Raw genomic sequence first — 21,009 nt, 5'->3', positions numbered from 1 at the left:
GGCTTCCAGTGTTAGTCTGATGCTCAAGGGCAGACCACCTACCTCAGTTCAGACAGTTTCTGATAATGCTAATCTCAGTATTATGAAGGCATGTTTGCTGCTGGAAGCAGTAGTAGACAGACCCTCTTTTGTCCTCTGAGGTGACTGTAGATCCCCTGACCTCCTACGTACCAGCCTTACTGATGCGCCAGATTCAAAAGTAACCTTTTAGCTCCTCTAGATGTCTGCTAGGAGACTCACACTACCCATTCAGAAATACCACTAAATTAAAGAGAGATTATAGGACCAAACCAAATTACAGTAAGTCTGTCAGCAAACCCAAAACAGACTGACTGTGATTTCCCCACCTCCTGTCTCCCTGGTTAAAGACATGGAATGGGGCTGCTATACTTGACAGTTGCACCAGTTGAACAAAGTGGCCAGCACCCAACAGACATCATGCTGGAACATCCTGTCTTCTGCTTCCTCTCTAGATCTAGCTGAGGGAGGCCCAGGCACCCATATCCAACAACAGATCTGAAGTGGGGGCAGGAAGCACAAGCACAACCTACAACTGCAAACAGAGGGAAGTTATGGTCACAGCTGAGTGCATCTAGGGCTGCTGACAGACTGGATGGACAGTCATGAGGAGCTTCTGAAAAGCTGCACAGAGCAAGGGCAAATAGCTGTAGTCTGTTCTTTTTGCAGTACCCCCAGACTGGGATTTCTAGCAGGAGTCAGCTCCTTCCTATGCCTCCTTCCCCCACTGTTAGAATACAGCAGGATTAGATTTATTTCTTCCCTCATAGCCCCTGAAAGAGCAATAATGATTTACTGGGGTGTATACACATTAGAAGGAGATGTCATAATAAGATTTATATTCCAAAACTATTTAAAAATCCACTGGCCCCAAGATTATACTGTATGAATACTGTACCTTAGCTGGACCTGTACTGTGAAGTCACATTTGGTCCCAGAAATGTCCCTAGCAAAGATAGGACAAATACAAATTAAAAATGTGGCACATATAAAAACAAAACCTGAAAAGCAAAGCTCTGATGAGTGAGTACACTACCACAATCTGTGATACTTAATCTCTTGTGTAGGCATGCTCCTCCAAAACTGAGATTTAGCAGATTGCTCACTTGAGGACTCATCAAATGCTCACTGGACTATAAAGGACACTGGATTAAGCCCCTTGTCAGCAGTTATGGCCCATTCTTTCACTACTATCTCTACACTTTGCATATTCGCCACTATTCCTGGAGCGCCTTCCTTCTCTGGTCCATCAAACTATCAGGCTCTGTTCTTTTAAACCACTTCTGAACTATTGATCTCCATCATGTTGACTATAATAACTGAATCAATAATCTCAATCTCCGTACCTTCCTTGGTTTTATATATTGGAAGAAAAATTCCCACGAGTATGTTCACATGTTTAAAAGGAGGAATCACATCCCCATGCTCATCGCCTCCTCTCACCACCCTTCGTCACTCTCATCACATTACTAAAATTTAGATTATGAGCTCTTTCGGGCTGGGCCTGTGTCTTTTGTATGTAGTCTGTGAATTGCCTAGTCCGCTACTGGGTATTAAGACAGATTTGGGTTTGTTTTGGTCTTTTTTGAAGATACTGTACGTTGGTTCAGTTTCAGAGTTCAGAAATACTACCCTGAAGGATTTCTAGAAATGCACTTACATTGAACTGCTGATTTGCTGCACTTGTTGCGGTGTCAATGCAAATGCAAAACAGGTTTCTCGAAATCGCTGGCTATTATCTGATGCTAGGAAAGAGAAAAAGACAGAGTCACTATAAAATACAGCAATAGAGAAAGTATATGTAGCATGGTACGTTGCTTTAGAATAAAACTAAAATAGCTTAATATATGTTTATATCACACATGATATAGTGTTAAAAGTATCTGCTGTTGTTTGTTTTAGTAACTTATTTCAAAGGCACCTAGATATACACCTTTATTAAAGCTTTTATAAAAGCTAAAAAAAATAACTGAACATTTTAATGAGAACCATATTAAGGCAGTGACAAATCAAGTGAAGAAATAGCATTTTCTACCTACCAGTCAAAGAGAAATAAAAAAAGGTTAACATTGTCAAGACTATTATTTGGCTTTAAAGTACAAAATGCGTGAAAATGCTTTTCAAAGAAGCCTTTAAAATTACACTTTTTTCTCTGGATTCATTTTCATTATATGTTCCTGAATTAGTCTCTAAAAGTACAGTAATTATATACATGAGAAAAATACAGAATTTACAGCTGAATGAGACGAGCAGTTCCCATCAAAACCACTATATATATTTAACAATATATGTTATACACTCACGCTTCGTGAGATGTACAACTCAGACATAACAGTTGTGCTTAATTTATTAAAATACAAATCTTTCAACATCGGAGCCATAATAAAATAAACATTATGCATGCATTACACACCTGTTGGGGAAGAAGGAGTAAATGAAATTCTAAGCTACCCAGGCTTATGCCTGCAACTTCTCCCTTGCATGTGGATACTGCAAAGATCACTGTGTTGTCACATACCATACAATCTGTGGATAAAGTACTTTCAACTGCAAAGCTATTAGAAATGGTACCTTTCCTGAGCACTAAAAGTTGCTTGCTTTAAAAAAAAAAAAAAAAAAAAAAATCCATCTAGGAAATTTTAACATGCTTATCACCATGGTATCAGAGGACAATTTGTAACAAAGAAGAACATTCCGCTTAATTACTTCTAACCATTTGTATCATGTTATGATGACTAACTCCTGCTTTGTGTTTTAAACACCTACCAGTCTGATGATTTTCTACTTTGCTACCATTCACTTCCAACTCATTCCTGAGGAACCATGGATGCTTAACAGGATACCAGAAGAATCAACCCACAGTAAGGCAACAATATATCTGCAGCTTGGACCCAATTATAAAATGGATACCATGCAGGTATTTGATGGATTCTAAACACCACAGTGACACCTTTAAATTACATTCAGATCTTTATTCTGCGTCAATAACACAGGTGTTGGGTATTGTCATAAGTGTGCACAGACAACACGCAGAACAGCTCATTTATAAGATATTTTATTGAGCCATCACTTTGGTCAATACATACCATGAACAGTACTTCTAAGGGATAATAACTGTTGCGCTATTAAAATGTGTGCAGCAACCAATAAAGCCATATGGATATAAGCAGACAACATGCCAGTAACCGCTTTTTTTTCTTTTTTTTTTTTTTGTGTGTGTGGGGGGGTGGGGGAGATAGGAGAACCTATTTAAATAGAAAGAAAGTGTGTGTTTATCTAGCCGCCTGTCATTTATACTAAAATCAATTTCATTAACAGATATCACTCAGGATATATCCTGGCTGGTTAAAGAGATGGAACATATTAAAGTAGGACAATGTTTATTAATAAACATTTATATTATGATAGCACCCACAGACCAATCAGGATTAGGGTTCTAGCACATAACATCAATCTAACAGCTAACCGTCCCTGCTAACCATTCCTACCAACCCCCAACTCACGCTACTTATTCTTTTTAAAAATACAGAATACCATTTCCTCCTCTGCCAAACTCGAGATAGCACACTCTGGTGCAAAGACCAAGATCCAAATCAATCACAACTATGGTAATTTATGAATTTTGGAAAAGTATGAATAAAATGCACACGATGTACAATATAAACAAAACATTTTTAAAAAAAGAAAAGGAGTACTTGTGGCACCTTAGAGACTAACCAATTTATTTGAGCATGAGCTTTCGTGAGCTACAGCTCACTTCATCGGATGCAGCTCACGAAAGCTCATGGTCAAATAAATTGCTTAGTCTCTAAGGTGCCACAAGTCCTCCTTTTCTTTTTGCGAATACAGACTAACACGGCTGTTACTCTGAAACAAAACATTTTTATACTCCATATATATTACACAAACACCCCATAGCCAGATATAAAAGAACAGATTAATAAGTGATCTATTGTGTTCAACCCAAGATAAACTACCCAATCATTCTAATACGCTGCCCTGCAAAAGATGCTTCAAAAAGGGGGGCGGGGCGCAGGGTGGTGAAGAATTTGTTCTCTTCTTTGTTTTTGAAGATACGAAACGTGGCCTGAACAATTCTTGTTTTGATTTTTAAATTTCTTGCTTGTTTTTTACCTTAGAAATTTCAAGTCTGGTTTTGCTAGAGAAGCTCTGGAAGGTCTCAGGGATGTTTGTTGTAAGCTGCAACACCTTAATTGAAGGACAAAGGTGTTGAATGTTTAACAAAGGCTTCCTTTAGCCAACATTTAATTATTCAGTGAAGTTAAATAGGTGTTCAAAAACAACATTCTAGAACACTCTGGCTAGAAATCTCTTCCTCTCAGTTGCTCAGCTTTCAACTTTATTGGCTTTGGCAACACCACCAGTCTATGTGTAGAATATGGGTGAAATAAACTAACAGAAAAAAGCATTTTTAAAAACTCTCTCTCACACACACACTCTCCTCTTTTTGCCCTCCCACTTAGTTCTACATAATAAGACAACAAAAAAGGCCATAAACTCAATTTTCCACCCCCTTCTTTGCAAGTCTCTTTTAATCCATCAGCTTGTTTTGATTTTTACTAAGGAAAAATACACAGGCCCGTGACCTTGAAAAGTAACTTCAAATCCTCTGTATACAATTTCATGCTGCTTCACAGTTCTGCCAAATTGTTACCATCTTATAATGCAGAAGTACATTCTTCTGTGCTGACATGGGAGATTCCATAAGTCAAACATCTCATATGCTATAGCCTTGGCACATTTATAAAAGAATAGATGCCTTTTACTTGAATTGATTTAGTTCCAAAAATATGTTATTTTATGGAAACTATCATCCCTCAAATTCATATAACCTTTAAAATATCTGATGAAATCATAAAAATCTTAAATGATCCTTTTTAAATTTAGGATTAGTTTATTTAATCCAAGACCATTACCTAGATTTAAACATACATTGAAAGGGATAAGAAAAAAATTAGCCTTGTTTTTGCTTTTTTAAACCATCATTGTTAGTTTATATTCCAAGATAACAGCAACGAAAACACGTAGTGAGTTTTTCTATTCTTGGTTATCAATTGAATACCCACTCCATCCCATATCTGAGCAGAAATCAGCATTTGATAAACCAGTGGTACCCAAAATGTGGGCTTCAGACTATTAGTGATCTATTCTACAAAGACGTGCTTGATCACAAGGTGCAGGCTTTTCTCCCCATTCCCAGGTGCAAAACAACATTGTCCAAATACACCGGACCCTCGCTAGAACGTGTGATTTGGGATCCATGCGGGGACTGCTTTAAAATTAATTCTAATTAAAAAGTAATTAAATTTGGGATCCATGGCCACGACCGCGTTATATACGAATTCGCACCATATAGACGCACATTCTAGCGAGGGTCCGCTGTATTGCTTTTCCATGTAAGCAATTGCTGTAGTCATCACAGGAATGTTACCCAACTGCAAATAGAAAGAGTCCTTATGACTTGAAGGAAAGTTGGTCCAGAAGCCATTTCAAATAAGTATATCCACCTTAAGAAAAGATTTCAGAATCCTAGTCAGACAAAGCAGTAAGCAAATGATCATCACTGACATCACCACCTGCAGGAAACTGTGTAGCTCAGTATGTTGGTTAAAGCCAATATTAGTTTGGATGTGACCTACCAAAACTGTGTCTGATACTATTAGTAAAAAGAAAAGGAGTACTTGTGGCACCTTAGAGACTAACCAATTTATTTGAGCATGAGCTTTCGTGAGCTACAGCTCACTTCATCAGATGCATACCATCTGATGAAGTGAGCTGTAGCTCACGAAAGCTCATGCTCAAATAAATTGGTTAGTCTCTAAGGTGCCACAAGTACTCCTTTTCTTTTTGCGAATACAGACTAACACGGCTGTTACTCTGAAACCTGTCACTATTAGTAAAGAGATTGTCCATCTGAAAAAAAAAAAAATTTAAGTGTGAATATGTCAAAGTGTGGAATTCAGTGTGCACTCTATTAATTGAATTTAACCTTCTAAAATTAATATATTCCAATAGGTAACAAAGACCACAATTGTATATTTGCATTTATATTACGTTGTAATATCAAGGTCATGGTCACTTTTTAAATGACATGCGATTGTCTTGAACTCTTAACAACCTAGGAAGTGTTTAAGTTCAAATACATGTACACTTAGAATGTCCAACTGGGTGTTTTGTGTATGCATGCATGAGAGAAAGCTTTAAACTCTGTACTTCGGGGGGAGCACCCTGTAACCCCCATTCATCATTTAAATATGATTGTGATCTTGCATATAAAGCATGCCATGTAAGGTATCAGGGGAAATGTAATGATCTGCTGGAAGTCACTGTTCTATCTAAACATGTATATCATTAGTACATATGAAGTTATGAGATTGTGTTGTACGGCTGTCAGTAAAACATGCTGTAAGTTGGGGAATCGACCAGGTATTAGCTCCGCAGAGACAACAGCAAGGAAAGTAACCAACGCCCAGGCAGGCGTCAAACAACCATCAACTCCCATTGTCCAGCAAGGGAGTTACCATTCAATGACTCACCTGGCATAAGGCAAAACCAAGGGAATTGCTCAGCCTTGCCTGGGGACTCAGCAATGCCCATCAGACATGCCTGGACTTGTGTTCTCCGAGCACATGAACTAAGGGTATAAAACTGAACACAATGGCCCCATGCTTGGCCTTTTCTCCCCCACCTGTGCTGCAAGCAACAAGGACACTGAGAAGACTCCAACAGAGGAGACTGGCCAACGTTTCAAGGGTGAAACCCGTGTACTAAGAATTGCAATATTCAGGGGGGTGAGAAAAACTGCTTAATCTAGATGTTGCCCAGTCTAATAGGGTTGAGAGTTTAGACTGCATGCTTATATTTTATTTTGTTAACTACTCTGACTTTCTGCCTATCACTTTTAATCAGTTAAAAATCTATCTATCTTTTGTAGTCAATAAACTTGTTTTACTGTTTATCTTTACCAGTGGGTTTGCCTGAAATGTTTCGTAAATCTGTTCAGGTTTACAAAGGTTGGCGTATATCCACTTTCCACTGAGACTTGCACTGCTCATCTTGAGCTCATCTTGAGCAATGAAAGACGGTATATTCCTGAGGTACGAACCTGGGAGATGCGGGGATTTGGTTGATGCCTTTCTCAGTGTGATTCATGAGCAGCTAGGGCTCTGGAGTAACTAGGGACCTGCCTGGGCACTCTGCCGAGGCATAGCAAGCTTCTAGGTAAACAGACATGCAAACAGACCTTATAATGTTTTAAAGTTCTTTTTCTTTTATGCTTTGTTGTGTTCCTACTGTTAAGATTCAACAATAGTTTGGTTTAAGAAAGCTGCCTGGTTACTGTATTAACCACTGGCCACAGTTCCTGACAGTCTGATCACAGGATTCTCATCACTGTGGGTCTTGATTACTTCCACATCTTTTTCCCAGGCATTGAGAAATGCATTCTTGTGCCGCTCATAAAGATTCAGAATGGTGCAGCAAAGATCATTTTCCTAGCCCATCGCTTCAACCATGTTACCCCTCTCTGAATCCTAATGCAATGGTTCTCAACCTATTTATCACTGTGGGCTGCACATGCAGCTCCCTTTGTGTTATGTGGGCCACACACACACACACCCTGTATGATGTGTCATGGGCCACAGCTGTGTGCTGAACGGGCTGCAAGCGGCCTGCAGGTTGAGAACCACTGCTCTAATGGTTCCCATTTCTCTACTGCATCCAACATAAGTGGCCTGGCTGCACTTTCAGGCCCATCATGACCTTTCCCCATCATACCGATCATCCCTCGCATTTAGTAGTGAGGTCTATTCCTGGCTCCAATTGGCCCAGGAGGCCAGCCTTCAACACCCACTTGTTAAGTTTTCAAACAAGAACCTTCCTGCTTTCTCCCACCTCACACCTGAGAGGTGCTCACTATACACATCTGCAAAATTACCTCCATATCCTCCTTTAAATCCCTCCTTAAAACTCTCCTTTGCCGTGATGCCTACAAAAAATGGCTGACCAATAAGGTCTCACTGTTTCTTTACACTCTCCCATCTGTCTGTATGTGTGGTGCCTCTTATACTTAGATTATAAACCCTTTGGGGACAGTCTTTTTGTCTTGCGTTTGTACAGTGCCTAGAACAATGGGGTCCTGGTCCTTGACTGGGGCTCCTAGGTGCTACAGCAACAAAGTATTTTTATTAATAAAGGTTCCAAACTGAGTTGGGCCTGCTGAGTGGGGATACGATTGAGCTCTATAAAATCATGACTGGTGTGGAGAAAGTGAATAATGAAGTGTCATTTACCCTTTCTCATAACACAAGATCTCGGGGTCACCAAATGAAATTAAATAGGCAGACGATTTTAAACAAACAAAAGGAAGTATTTCTTCACACAACGCACAGTCAACCTGTGGAACTCTTTGCCAGAGGATGTTGTGAAGACCAAGACTATAAGACTATAGGGTTCAAAAAAGAACTAGATAAATTCATGGAGGATAGGTCCATCAATGGCTATTAGCCAGGATGGACAGGGATGGGTGTCCCCATCCTCTGCTTGCCAGAACCTGGGAATGAGCAACAGGGAATGGATCACTTGATGATTACCTGTTCACTCCCTCTGGGGCACCTGGCATTGGCCACTATTGGAAGACAGGATACTGGGCTAGACGGACCTTTGGTCTTACCCACTATGGCTGTTCTTATGAGTAATCACTGTTAGTGCACAAGGTACTCTAAGCTAGGGCCAAGTCTAAGAATGGCAGGATTCCACGGACAGGTAAAAGCAAGTGGCCTAAACAACTGAGAGGGAGCACTCAATAAGACCAGAAGATGGGACAGAGGAGAGCTAGCCCTGTAGCTGTGGGTCTTAAGTCAAGTCTCTGGTTGCTTCCAAATCCTTGGAAGGTCCTCAGTCCCTTGGTTAGAATGCTCCCATTAGTATAAGTTCATAGTCCAGAGGTGTGAGCAGGAAAGAGACAAAATGCAGATGTTTGCAGGGCCTTTTATTGCTTCTGACAAGTGAAGGGAAACCCATGGTTCTCACTGTGGAAAATTACAGGGAACAAGATGGTGCTTGGAGTCACATGGGCAAGTAACATGTCATGCCCATGCATGCTTCACTTAGTCATAGTAGAAGCCATCATCCATACCCTAGTTAGCACGTTCAAAGGAAGTCCATTAAGTGTAGATAGGTGTCTCCCATGGTCCACTGTGAGTTAAGCGTTCCTTGATGGGCCACTTAACTTGAATAATCCCTTTAAGATGTGCAGGCTAAATACCTTGTGGGTGTTACCACATAAGCAAACATTTGAAATGCAGGTACAAAGTTAATATTCATAACGTCAGATACAAAAATGAAACATGTATACAAATAGCATAATTATATTCAGCAAATCATAACTTTTATATTGACACCTTACTTGACATACTTTGTATGAGATTTGTTGCAATTATATAACGGTGGTAACAACAATGATCTGCATGGTCATATTTTAATCAGATAACGTCACACAGACAATCATTACCATCAGAAATGGAAAATTTGAAGTATTAATGTTTATATAAAAGTCTAAAGGAAAAATATAAGGACTCCAAATACTTCCAGATATTAACTGAGAATAATATAAAGACCCGACTTAATACTGCTAGTTCTAGCTCAGGGACTGAGCTTTCAAAGTCATTTACACTATAAGAGTATCAGTATTACAGAAAACATTCATTCCTTAGTGAGAAATTATTGGATTTAAGGAAATTAGAAATGGATAAAAGGCCTACCACCTTCCTGAGCTGAACCTTTTACACAATTCCTATGCTTCTACTGGATTTATAGGATATGAACAGGTCTTGATACAACTGAAATCATAATCTGCCTTTACAGTCCAAGACTACTGTGCTGGGTTATACAGACCCTGCAGAGGGCCCAAAGGGGTTAAAAGGCAATAATAGGCCCAGGTAACCCCATCCCTACAGGCCAGCTGAGCATACTCCAGCAGGAAGAGCAGATTAAAAGGTTTCAGAGTAACAGCCGTGTTAGTCTGTGTTCACAAAAAGAAAAGAAGTACTTGTGGCACCGAGAGACTAACCAATTTATTTGAGCATAAGCTTTCGTGAGCTACAGCTCACTTCATCAGATGCATACTGTGGAAACTGCAGAAGACATTATATACACAGAGACCATGAAACAATACCTCCTCCCACCCCACTCTCCTGCTGGTAATAGCCCATCCAAAGTGACCACTCTCTTTACAATGTGTATGAAAATCAAGGTGGGCCATCTCCAGCACAAATCCAGGTTTTCTCACCCCCCCCCCCCCCAAAACCTACACACACAAACTCACTCTCCTGCTGGTAATAGCTCATCCAAACTGACCACTCTCCTCACAATGTGTATGATAATCAAGGTGGGGCATTTCCAGCATAAATCCAAGTTTAGCCAGAATGTCGGGGGAGGGGTAGGAAAAAACAAGGGGAAATAGGCTACCTTGCATAATGACTTAGCCACTCCCAGTCTCTATTTAAGCCTAAATTAATAGTATCCAATTTGCAAATGAATTCCAATTCAGCAGTTTCTCGCTGGAGTCTGGATTTGAAGTTTTTTTGTTATAAGATAGCGACCTTCATGTCTGTGATTGCGTGACCAGAGAGATTGAAGTGTTCTCCGACTGGTTTATGAATGTTATAATTCTTGACATCTGATTTGTGTCCATTTATTCTTTTACCTAGAGACTGTCCAGTTTGACCAATGTACATGGCAGAGGGGCATTGCTGGCATATGATGGCATAGATCACATTGGTGGATGAGCAGGTGAACAAGCCTCTGATAGTGTGGCTGATGTTATTAGGCCCTGTGATGGTGTCCCCTGAATAGATACGTGGACACAGTTGGCAACGGGCTTTGTTGCGAGGATAGGTTAGTGGTTCTGTTGTGTGGTATGTGGTTGTTGGTGAGTATTTGCTTCAGGTTGGGGGGCTGTCTGTAGGCAAGGACTGGCCTGTCTCCCAAGATTTGTGAGAGTGTTGGGTCATCCTTCAGGATAGGTTGTAGATCCTTAATAATGCATTGGAGGGGTTTTAGTTGGGGGCTGAAGGTGACGGCTAGTGGCGTTCTGTTATTTTCTTTGTTAGGCCTGTCCTGTAGTAGGTAACTTCTGGGAACTCTTCTGGCACTGTCAATCTGTTTCTTCACTTCCGCAGGTGGGTATTGTAGTTGTAAGAATGCTTGATAGAGATTTTGTAGGTGTTTGTCTCTGTCTGAGGGGTTGGAGCAAATGCGGTTGTATCGCAGAGCTTGGCTGTAGACGATGGATCGTGTGGTGTGGTCAGGGTGAAAGCTGGAGGCATGTAGGTAGGAATAGCGGTCAGTAGGTTTCCGGTATAGGGTGGTGTTTATGTGACCATCGTTTATTAGCACTGTAGTGTCCAGGAAGTGGATCTCTTGTGTGGACTGGACCAGGCTGAGGTTGATGGTGGGATGGAAATTGTTGAAATCATGGTGGAATTCCTCAAGCGCTTCTTTTCCATGGGTCCAGATGATGAAGATGTCATCAATGTAGCGCAAGTAGAGTAGGGGCGTTAGGGGACGAGAGCTGAGGAAGCGTTGTTCTAAATCAGCCATAAAAATGTTGGCATACTGTGGGGCTATGCGGGTACCCATAGCAGTGCCGCTGATCTGAAGGTATACATTGTCCCCAAATGTAACATAGTTATGGGTAAGGACAAAGTCTCAAAGTTCAGCCACCAGGTTAGCCGTGACATTATCGTGGATAGTGTTCTTGACGGCTTGTAGTCCATCTTTGTGTGGAATGTTGGTGTAGAGGGCTTCTACATCCGTAATGGCCAGGATGGTGTTATCAGGAAGATCACCGATGGATTGTAGTTTCCTCAGGAAGTCAGTGGTGTCTCGAAGGTAGCTGGGAGTGCTGGTAGCGTAGGGCCTGAGGAGGGAGTCTACATAGCCAGACAATCCTGCTGTCAGGGTGCCAATGCCTGAGATGATGGGGCACACAGGATTTCCAGGTTTATGGATCTTGGGTAGTAGATAGAATATCCCAGGTCGGGGTTCCAGGGGTGTGTCTGTGCGGATTTGATCTTGTGCTTTTTCAGGAAGTTTCTTGAGCAAATGCTGTAGTTGCTTTTGGTAACTCTCAGTGGGATCATAGGGTAATGGCTTGTAGAAAGTGGTGTTGGAGAGCTGCCGAGCAGCCTCTTGTTCATATTCCGACCTATTCATGACAACAACAGCACCTCCTTTGTCAGCCTTTTTGATTATGATGTCAGAGTTGTTTCTGAGGCTGTGGATGGCGTTGTGTTCTGCACTGCTGAGGTTGTGGGGCAAGTGATGCTGCTTTTCCACAATTTCAGCCCGTGCACGTCGGCGGAAGCACTCTATGTAGAAGTCCAGTCTGCTGTTTCGACCTTCAGGAGGAGTCCACCTAGAATCCTTCTTTTTGTAATGTTGGTAGGGAGGCCTCTGTGGATTAGTATGCTGTTCAGAGGTATTTTGGAAATATTCCTTGAGTCGGAGACGTCGAAAATAGGATTCTAGGTCACCACAGAACTCAGAAGCCCAGGCAAGGGATGATGGACAGGCTGCAGGAGAGCTGAATCCTTCTTTCAGGAAGCCAGACAGAAGGTTGGGCCTGAGAGGGGACTACACATAGCAGGTAATGCCACCAGCAACCGCCACCCACTTCAAGAAGCAGCAGGTCTTGCAAAGAAGCCCTGTTCACTTGGGACTTTGTGAAGTTATTGACTGTTCAGACTATAAGTATCATGCCCCAAAATGAAGGGGCACATAGGCAAAAGTAGCCCAGGGTGGCAGATTTAGGCTCGCTAAGGGGAGGATCCTGCCATTGCTACTTTCCACAGGGCCCTGACCTGGTGGAGTGGGAGGGCCCAGGTTCTCCTACCACACCATGCTTAAGGACAAAGACCCCAGACACAGTGGGGAGGCCCAAATAATGCCAGCCTAGAGGCATGGACCAGGCACTGCTACTGCCCCCCCGACAATAAGACAAGCGGCTGGAGAACAGGTGCACTAACCACCAGGCTACCTGGCCCTCCAAGCCCCCCATCACAAAGACCATTCACTATGACATAAAATATATTTCACATTTGAAGTGACGTGTGGCAGCAATTCCATGCAAGCAGCACTATTATTTAACAAAGGGAAAACAAAAAAATACATATATATTTTTTAAATCAATACTAAAAGGGAGAATTTAAGTCAGGACACAAACAAAGACCACACAACAACTTTCACTTAACTATGAGTGATTAAGACCTTTGTGGTTACATCTCACCATTAGCATAGTGTCCTATGCTGGGGTGCTGGCTCAATGGTGTACGACTTGATTATTTTAAAAGTGGCCTGTAGAGGGGGAAAAATGGTTTAAAATGTCAGAAGCTAAAAAAATTTTATATAAAGCATGTGTGTAAGTATAATGTGTATACATACACACAGCCAGCTCTGAAGCACAGCTATGTTGGAAGGAGGGAAGGGGGCTGAGAGGAGTTCACGCTCTTAACTGACACAGCTATGCCAGTAACCACCCCCATGTACACCAGCTCACACCAGCAAAAAAAAAGAGTAAGCTTCATCTCTGCAAGGGAGCTTTGCTGTTGCAACTATATCAGCAATGCCTTTGTAGTGCCAACTAGTCCTTCGAAATATCAGGAACCTCAAGTCTCATCTTCCCTGTGTTGCTGAACGACTTATTGGATGATTTAGATATGGATTAGGAACTCTCCTGGCCCTTATCAGAAAGGTCAGAGGTTTGAATCTTTAACAGAGCGCTTTTCTCCCCACTATGGTCTTAAATAAATAGGTGTCAACAACAAAAATTGTAGACAGTCTGCATAAAAATACATTTCTCATTGCAAATCGGTTTCTCTTGCAGGGTTTCTCTATTGCAGGGATTTTCAAACTTCATTGCCCCGTGACCCACTTCTGATAAAGTTACTGCATGACCCCAGGAGGGGGCGGAGCCTGAGCCCCATCATCCTGGGTGTGGGGAAGAGGGGGCTGCAGCCTGAGCCCCGCTGCCCCGGGTGGGGTGGAAAGGGGGCCATAGCCTGAGCCCTGCCATCCCAGGAGGGGCTGGAGCTAGGGCTTCAGCCCTGGGTCCCAGCAAGTTGAATGCTGGCCCTGGCCACCCCATTCAAAGTGGGTCGTGACTCACTCTGGAGTCCTGACCCACAGTTTGAGAACCACTGCTCTATTGTCATAAACCTGCTAGTTTGGTCATCCACTGCATCTGGTCTGGGTTAAGTATGCAAGACAAATTTCTATTCTGTGTATGATACATACATACACACACACGACATATCGTTAAGTATATAGATCAAGAAAAATTGGCAGAAAACGTTATCCCTCTGTAATTTTTGTACGTACTCTGAAAAATGCTAAGTATTATTAGTACAGTACAGACCTGTTTACACGCGAATCCGCTTAACGCACAGTAGCACCATGCCTCCCAGTGCTACCTATTTAACACGCGAGACTCGTTAACACGGGGTACGGGAACTTGCTATGCAGCGCTACAGATTTGCTCACTAACTCACTGACAGAAATCGACAGGAAGTGCAGAGCAGAAACGTGTCCTACGTCTTTACTGATATTGGTAAAGACGTATCACACACGATTAGTCATGGTCAAGCTAGAAAGAGAGAGAGAGAGAGATATATATAGTAGTATTATAGTAATATATATATATATACACACACACACACACACACCCCCCATTAGAAAATTTTAACCGTAGGCCTACTACACTGGCAGAGGGCACGCGGCAGTGTCCCTACCCTGTAGGAGAAAAGCTAGCTGCAACAGACCGAGTAACTAGTGGAGAAACCCAGCCTGGCGTTTCCAAAGCTATTGGGGTTGCTGCATCTACTCTCCGAGGAGGGCTAAAAAACGAATCTAAACTGAATGCCTTTGCACAAAACATCGATTCTGCCACAGGGCTTAAGCGAAAACGTGCGCGCTATTCAGTAAAACCCACAACGGACAAAGCCACGTGCATGTGGTTTGCTCAGGAAAGGCTGAAAGGAATGCTACTAAGTGGGCCAATTCGTCAAGCCCAAGCAACAAAATGTGGAAATTTAACGGGGGATGAATCATTCCAAGCCAGCAAGGGGTTTATAAGGCATTTTAAAAAGGGTCATGGCATAGCACAGGTATCAATTACTGGAGAAAGCCCATCAGCCGATGAATCAGCCGCAAACGTGTTTCGTCTGCAGCGAATGACAAACTTCATAAGAAAGAAAAAAAATGCAAGCCAGAAAGAGCAGAAAACAACAGTGTTTTTTTTGTTTTATTTTTTAAAGTGAATCAGACACTTTTTTCAGCACGGCCCTCTTAACCCACGGTCCGTTAACACATGGTCGTGATGGCTTGACTCCGACATCCGCGCGTCAATGGGTCTATACTGTCTTCTTTGGGATTCAGGAACGTATCCCATAAAATCTTTAACCAACTCTATACTATCACATCCATAAAAAGGGTACATTCATTAAGATTGTGTGATGCTTCCTAATGTAACAAGTTGGACATCAGATTGTCAATTTATTTAGTCAAAAATGCTTTCCATCTTACTAAATAATTAAGAGCTAACATTTATACACTACTGTATTTTGACTAAATTATTAGTCTTACAAGTGTTATACTAGAACAACTACAGAAATTTAGAACATAAGAAAAGTCATTACTGAACTGGCTCATGACCAGTGACATCTAATAACTGTTTATTTCTGAAGACAGAAACATAGTATTACATAAAGCAACCATATCAAGACAGTACAACATTTTAGGAAACTTTTGCCAAGGTCAGTGAATGACCTTTGATTGTTCACTCATTGAGCCATAGTGATGAGCAATTCTGATTATTCAAAATAATTCTAGACAATCCAAAAGGTGGAAGTTCACAGGGCAAGTGGTGGGTCGTTTCTGCTTAGCCAGTTCCTCCCAAAAACTAAAAAATATCTAGTTTGCTACCAAATAATTTTGTAGGGTTTTTGTTGGGGGGGGGGGGGGGGAGAGAATACATTCACACTATAAAGCCTTTTGATAGGCAGATGCAAAGAGTACTATTGAAAAAAATGACACAGTGGCTTCAAATTAACTCATGCATCATTGGATCCAGAAGCAAGCACAGAAAAAGCTCGCTTATAAGAAATTAATATTATTTAGAAAGTATTTGGTACAGGATTAAAGTTGCAACATAAATCAACAGAAATTCACAGAGAAGGCTAATATGCATTGCTTCTCTGCCTAACCGGATATTCCTAATCAGCTTCACTACCGCAATCCTCAACATCCTGTATACAATAAACACTCCCCTCCCACCCCCCGGTAACCCACCACTATCACCAGACCTGTCTCTTAGCACTAAACTTCTCCCTTCCTCTCTAATCAGAGAAACAAGTATTAGAGGCGGCACCTACCTTTTGAATGTTCTGTCCTTTGCTCCACAGCCATTTAAATGCATACATATAATACAGAACATAGGATCGAGTCACCTGGAATCTGACCACTGCCATAGAAGAGTGCTACCACTTATCGGGAAAGGATGCCACTAATCACTATGGTGTCTGTCACAAGAGTCCAGAGAGCACATTGGACACCTGAACAGATGAAGATTTGGCTTCTAGGAATAGAAACAATGGGGCATTCCATTCTATGCAGCCATATACATTGCACAGACAGAAGAATGGCAAGAACACGTCAGCTTGGCGCTAAGAATTGGAACAGAACAGTCTAGTACTCAATAAGCAACTGACAATCAAAACTCCTATATTCCTTTCTCTGTTCTGCCACTGACTCACTGTAACACCATGGCCAAATCATTTAATCTGAGTGCCTCATTTTACCCAGCTGTAAAGAGAGTCTTGTAACACTTCTCTCGTGGATATTGTGAAGCTTATGTTTGTGAAGTCCTTTGAGATCTTTGGATGAAAGCTGCTAAAGAAACGTGCAAATCAGTCTTCTCTCTCCTGTAAACTGACCTCTGGTTCCTGCCTAGATTCTCTGGAGGAGAAAGGTAATCCCATTTGTCTGGGTTGCTATGGAACGGCACTAGATAATCTTTTGTGGGCTAGAACACATTTCATCAGATGGATGCAGAGGAAAATACAGTAGGCAGTATAGCTGCCTACCGTATTTTCCACTCCCATGCATCTGATGAAGTGGGTTCTAGCTGCCTACCGTATTTTCCACTCCCATGCATCTGATGAAGTGGGTTCTAGCTGCCTACTGTATTTTCCACTCCCATGCATCTGATGAAGTGGGTTATAGCCCACAAAAGATTATGCCCAAATAAATTTGTTAGTCTCTAAGATGTCACAAGGATTCCTTATTGTTTTTGCTGATACAGACTAACATGGATACCCCTCTGAAACTAGATAATCTGTCATTGTGCAGTGACAAAGCACTTAACTAACTGTAATTGCAAGACATGCATTGTCACTGAAGTGCAATATTTCAAGTTTTGGTCAGTTTGTTGAAATCTCAAATTCATTTCTATACCCAGAGCTTTTTGCAATCAATTTTTAAAAGTTTAAAGTAAAAAACCCTAAATTTAACAACAAACAAAACAACTTTTAGAACAAATGTCTAAATGCATACGATACTGACAGACGGGAAAGACTAAGAGCTACAATTAACTTGTGTAAACATTATACATTTTAGAACTTTCCATACCATATTTTATATACAGAAGAAAGCAATGGAAATTCCATGCAACTGGATAAACAGTTATTTACACTATCTTTTTAAAGCATGCATTACAGTACTTCTGAGTAATGAATACAACCTCTGCAGACTTCCCCACAGTCAAGAAAGAACATCACCATTGATACTTGTTACCCCATCCTCCTCTCCTCACTCCCCAACACTCCATTTGTTTGTTTCTTCCACCGGCTAGATCTGGTCTTTTACATGGTACGCTTGTTTGCAGCAGGTGCTGTAAGTTACTATACTTTTGTACTATGCTAGTGCAAAGGGGCCTCAACTTGACTGACGTCCCTTGGCACTACCACTAAATAACTACGAAACAACTTAGGCTCTTCACTGAACACCCTTTCTAAGAGGCCAACTAAGGCAGGGATCCCTTAAACTTTATCCAAAGTTTTCAAACCTGGATGCCTAAAGTTAGATTCCCAAACCTATATTTAGGCACCTAAACATGAGCAGCTTGGTTTTTCCAGAAGTGATGAGCATTCACAAATCCCACTGAAATTAGTGGGATCTGCAGATGTTCAGCATCTTTGAGGGGGGAAAAAATCAAGCCAGTTGATTTATTTAGGCACTTAAATCTGGATTTGGGGGCCCAACTTTAGCCATTTAGGCTTGAAATTTTTGGTCTCTGTCCCCTACAGCACTGATAGCAGCTGAGTAATCCTTAGGGATACTAAATAACTACCTTTATCAAGGACCCTTTACAGGAATATTACAATGCTGGTTAAAGGAGCCTCATGAAGTGAAGTATATTTTCAGCCTATACTGAGATGAAAGTGGCTGAAATTCTATAACAAGCATTAGAGTTTGGGGCAGCCAAAAGGCTCCATTTTGCTTGGGAACCTGCCTCTTAAGACATGCAAACAAAGCCTTAAGATTAGGTAGTTCAGGGTAATACCAAACCCTATAATGACAACCACCAAATCTTTGTGTCACGTTTGTTTTCTCGAGCATTTTGATTTGTTTTTTTTTTAAGCTATGGTGAGGCAAGAGAAGCACTGACTGAGAAATTCCAAATTAAGGTTCCTTCTAATGCCAATAGCCCTTCTGGTACCTACTAAAGAAAATTACGGTTTTTCTGTTGGGTTTGGAGGTCAACAAGGTCCCAGAGCATTTGCCAGCTCAGCATCCTCTCTTACAGACAGATGTGTGTACAACCTAAACGGAATACACACACACACACAATTTGGCAAAGCACTTCTGCGCATGCTGTACTTTGACAATGGGACTACTCATATGCTTTGAGTTAACCATGTGCTTAAGTGCTTGTTAAACTGGGGCCATAGTTCCTTCTGGCACAAATTCCACTCTGATCTTGGACAGGCAATATCTAACAATCAACCATTGCAGGACCCATTCAGAGGGAGCAGCAGATATGCCTTTGAAGACATGTATACTCCATACTGAAGTATCTTGTAAGACGCAAGACTTCAGTTCTGAAGATTGCTCAATCTCTCTGCCTTGCTATCTGCTACACTGTAAATTGAAAAACTAAATCCCATCTCCTGCAGCTAAAAAGCTAACAGGTTGGTTAGAAACTACACTAGACTTGAAAATATGGAGACCCTAGACTACAGAATGATTGATTTCTTGTATTTAAGGGATACCAAGTGCAAATAAGAAGCTGAAACAAAAAATTACAATAAATTAATGTATTGTGTTTCTAGTTCAGTCAAACCACAAGAAAGAAAAATTAGCAGTTCATTTTTGCATTACTAAAAGAGTTGCAAAACCGGAAATCAGAAAGCTCACAGCGGAGCTGAAACAACTTGGTGTTTTGTTGAACTTCCTCCCACAAAGCACATCAACATATGTGCCTTTTCTTTCTCACTTGTTAAAAGAGATAGTAAAAGCTTTACTTCCCTAATAAGCCTCACCCTGGTTATGCATAGAAATGGGTCTGCCTACCAATATATGAAAGGCAAAAATTGTTCCTAAGTCAAGTATTTGCAGCTTCAAAATTAGATTTCTAAGTGTACAAATTAGATTGTCTAGTGAATAGTCTTGACTGCAGTCAGTCTTACCAAAAGAACTTCGATGAAGTGGGTTTTAGCCCACGAAAGCTTATGCCCAAATACATGAGTTAGTCTCTAAGGCGCCACAAATACTCCTCGCTTTTTTTGCTGATACAGACTAACACTGTTACCACTCTGAAACCTGTTCATTATGACTGTAGTTCAGTGGTATGATCTACTCTCATTGAATGCCCAAGGGTCAGCTGAATTCTTAACACATGATTAACCACTCCCTTTAATGGCTACTTTTTAGGTAAATGTAAATAAAAGATGTGCCACTCTCCTAACTGCTTCCAGAAAGCAGACATGAGAGGTGCAGGATTTCAAGAAAAGAACTGGGTCTGACTGAGACCCAGGGCATCCAGCAGAAGTGGTTTCCACTTGCTGGAGACAGGAATCATTGGAGCCTGTCAGCCAAGAAACACCATGTGTAGGACTGCCAACTCTGACAGAAGTTATTCCAGGAGATTTCCCCCTCCCCCGCCCACTCAGATGTGAATGTCATTTTCTTAAAATATCCTATTAAAATCTCCTGGATTGCTTTCCATAGTCACCGGGAGATTGATGCCAATTCTGGGAGACTCCAGGCCAAACCTGGAGGATTGGCAACCCTGTTTACACAGGTAAAGGGACATCACTAAAAGCTCTGTTCTTCTGTCTTCCTCTGCTGTAAGGCTATGACAGGTAGACAAAATCATAGCCTTCCAGCAGGGGAAGACATTCAAAATCAAAATTTACATGGCTTATATCTATATATCTTTTAGATCAGGATACAGTAAATGCCAGTTCATAGCGGACCGTAATCATTAGCTATATGATAGGTAACCCATTTTATTTAGCAAGGTTCTAGAAGAGTAAAACCTCCCACAGTACTTATCTTTTAATGTAAAAAGCAAGTTCAAAAATTCGCAGTTACAAACACACAAAAATACCATCTACTTGTTGCAAAAACTTCATGTAGGTATTTCTAATGCGGTCTTCACCATGGTATCTGAGCACCAACAAAGTTATGGAAAATCAATTATCTCACTGCTAAACACCAGAAAGAGCTAGTTTATAAGTCTTAGCATAGGGAATATGGAGTATATTCTAAATGTAACATAAAAACAGGCAATTAGAATCCCAGAAACCGCCTTTCAAATAATATAGACACACACAATCACTCTAGAGAGAAATATCTAGCAAAAAGAACAAGAGTACTTGTGGCACCTTAGAGACTAACAAATTTATTGGC

The 21,009-nt window shown here is 41.2% G+C and overlaps 1 protein-coding gene across 1 annotated transcript in view; it reads right to left on the bottom strand.

The window, feature by feature from the left end:
• PIAS1 (protein inhibitor of activated STAT 1) overlaps positions 1-21,009 on the bottom strand; it is a 90,926-nt gene that overhangs the window by 21,634 nt on the left and 48,283 nt on the right. Inside the window, exons 3-4 of the mRNA XM_077827790.1 lie at positions 1,679-1,763; positions 917-964 (exon numbers count right to left, since the gene is read on the bottom strand). Coding sequence (XP_077683916.1) covers positions 917-964; positions 1,679-1,763 — 133 coding nt within the window. The remainder of the gene's footprint in view (positions 1-916; positions 965-1,678; positions 1,764-21,009) is intronic.

Source organism: Eretmochelys imbricata, chromosome 10, assembly GCF_965152235.1.
Source record: "Eretmochelys imbricata isolate rEreImb1 chromosome 10, rEreImb1.hap1, whole genome shotgun sequence".
Classification (NCBI taxonomy): domain Eukaryota; kingdom Metazoa; phylum Chordata; order Testudines; family Cheloniidae; genus Eretmochelys; species Eretmochelys imbricata.
Note: the sequence above shows the minus strand (reverse complement) of the source record. Positions and strands in the feature narration are given on the sequence as shown.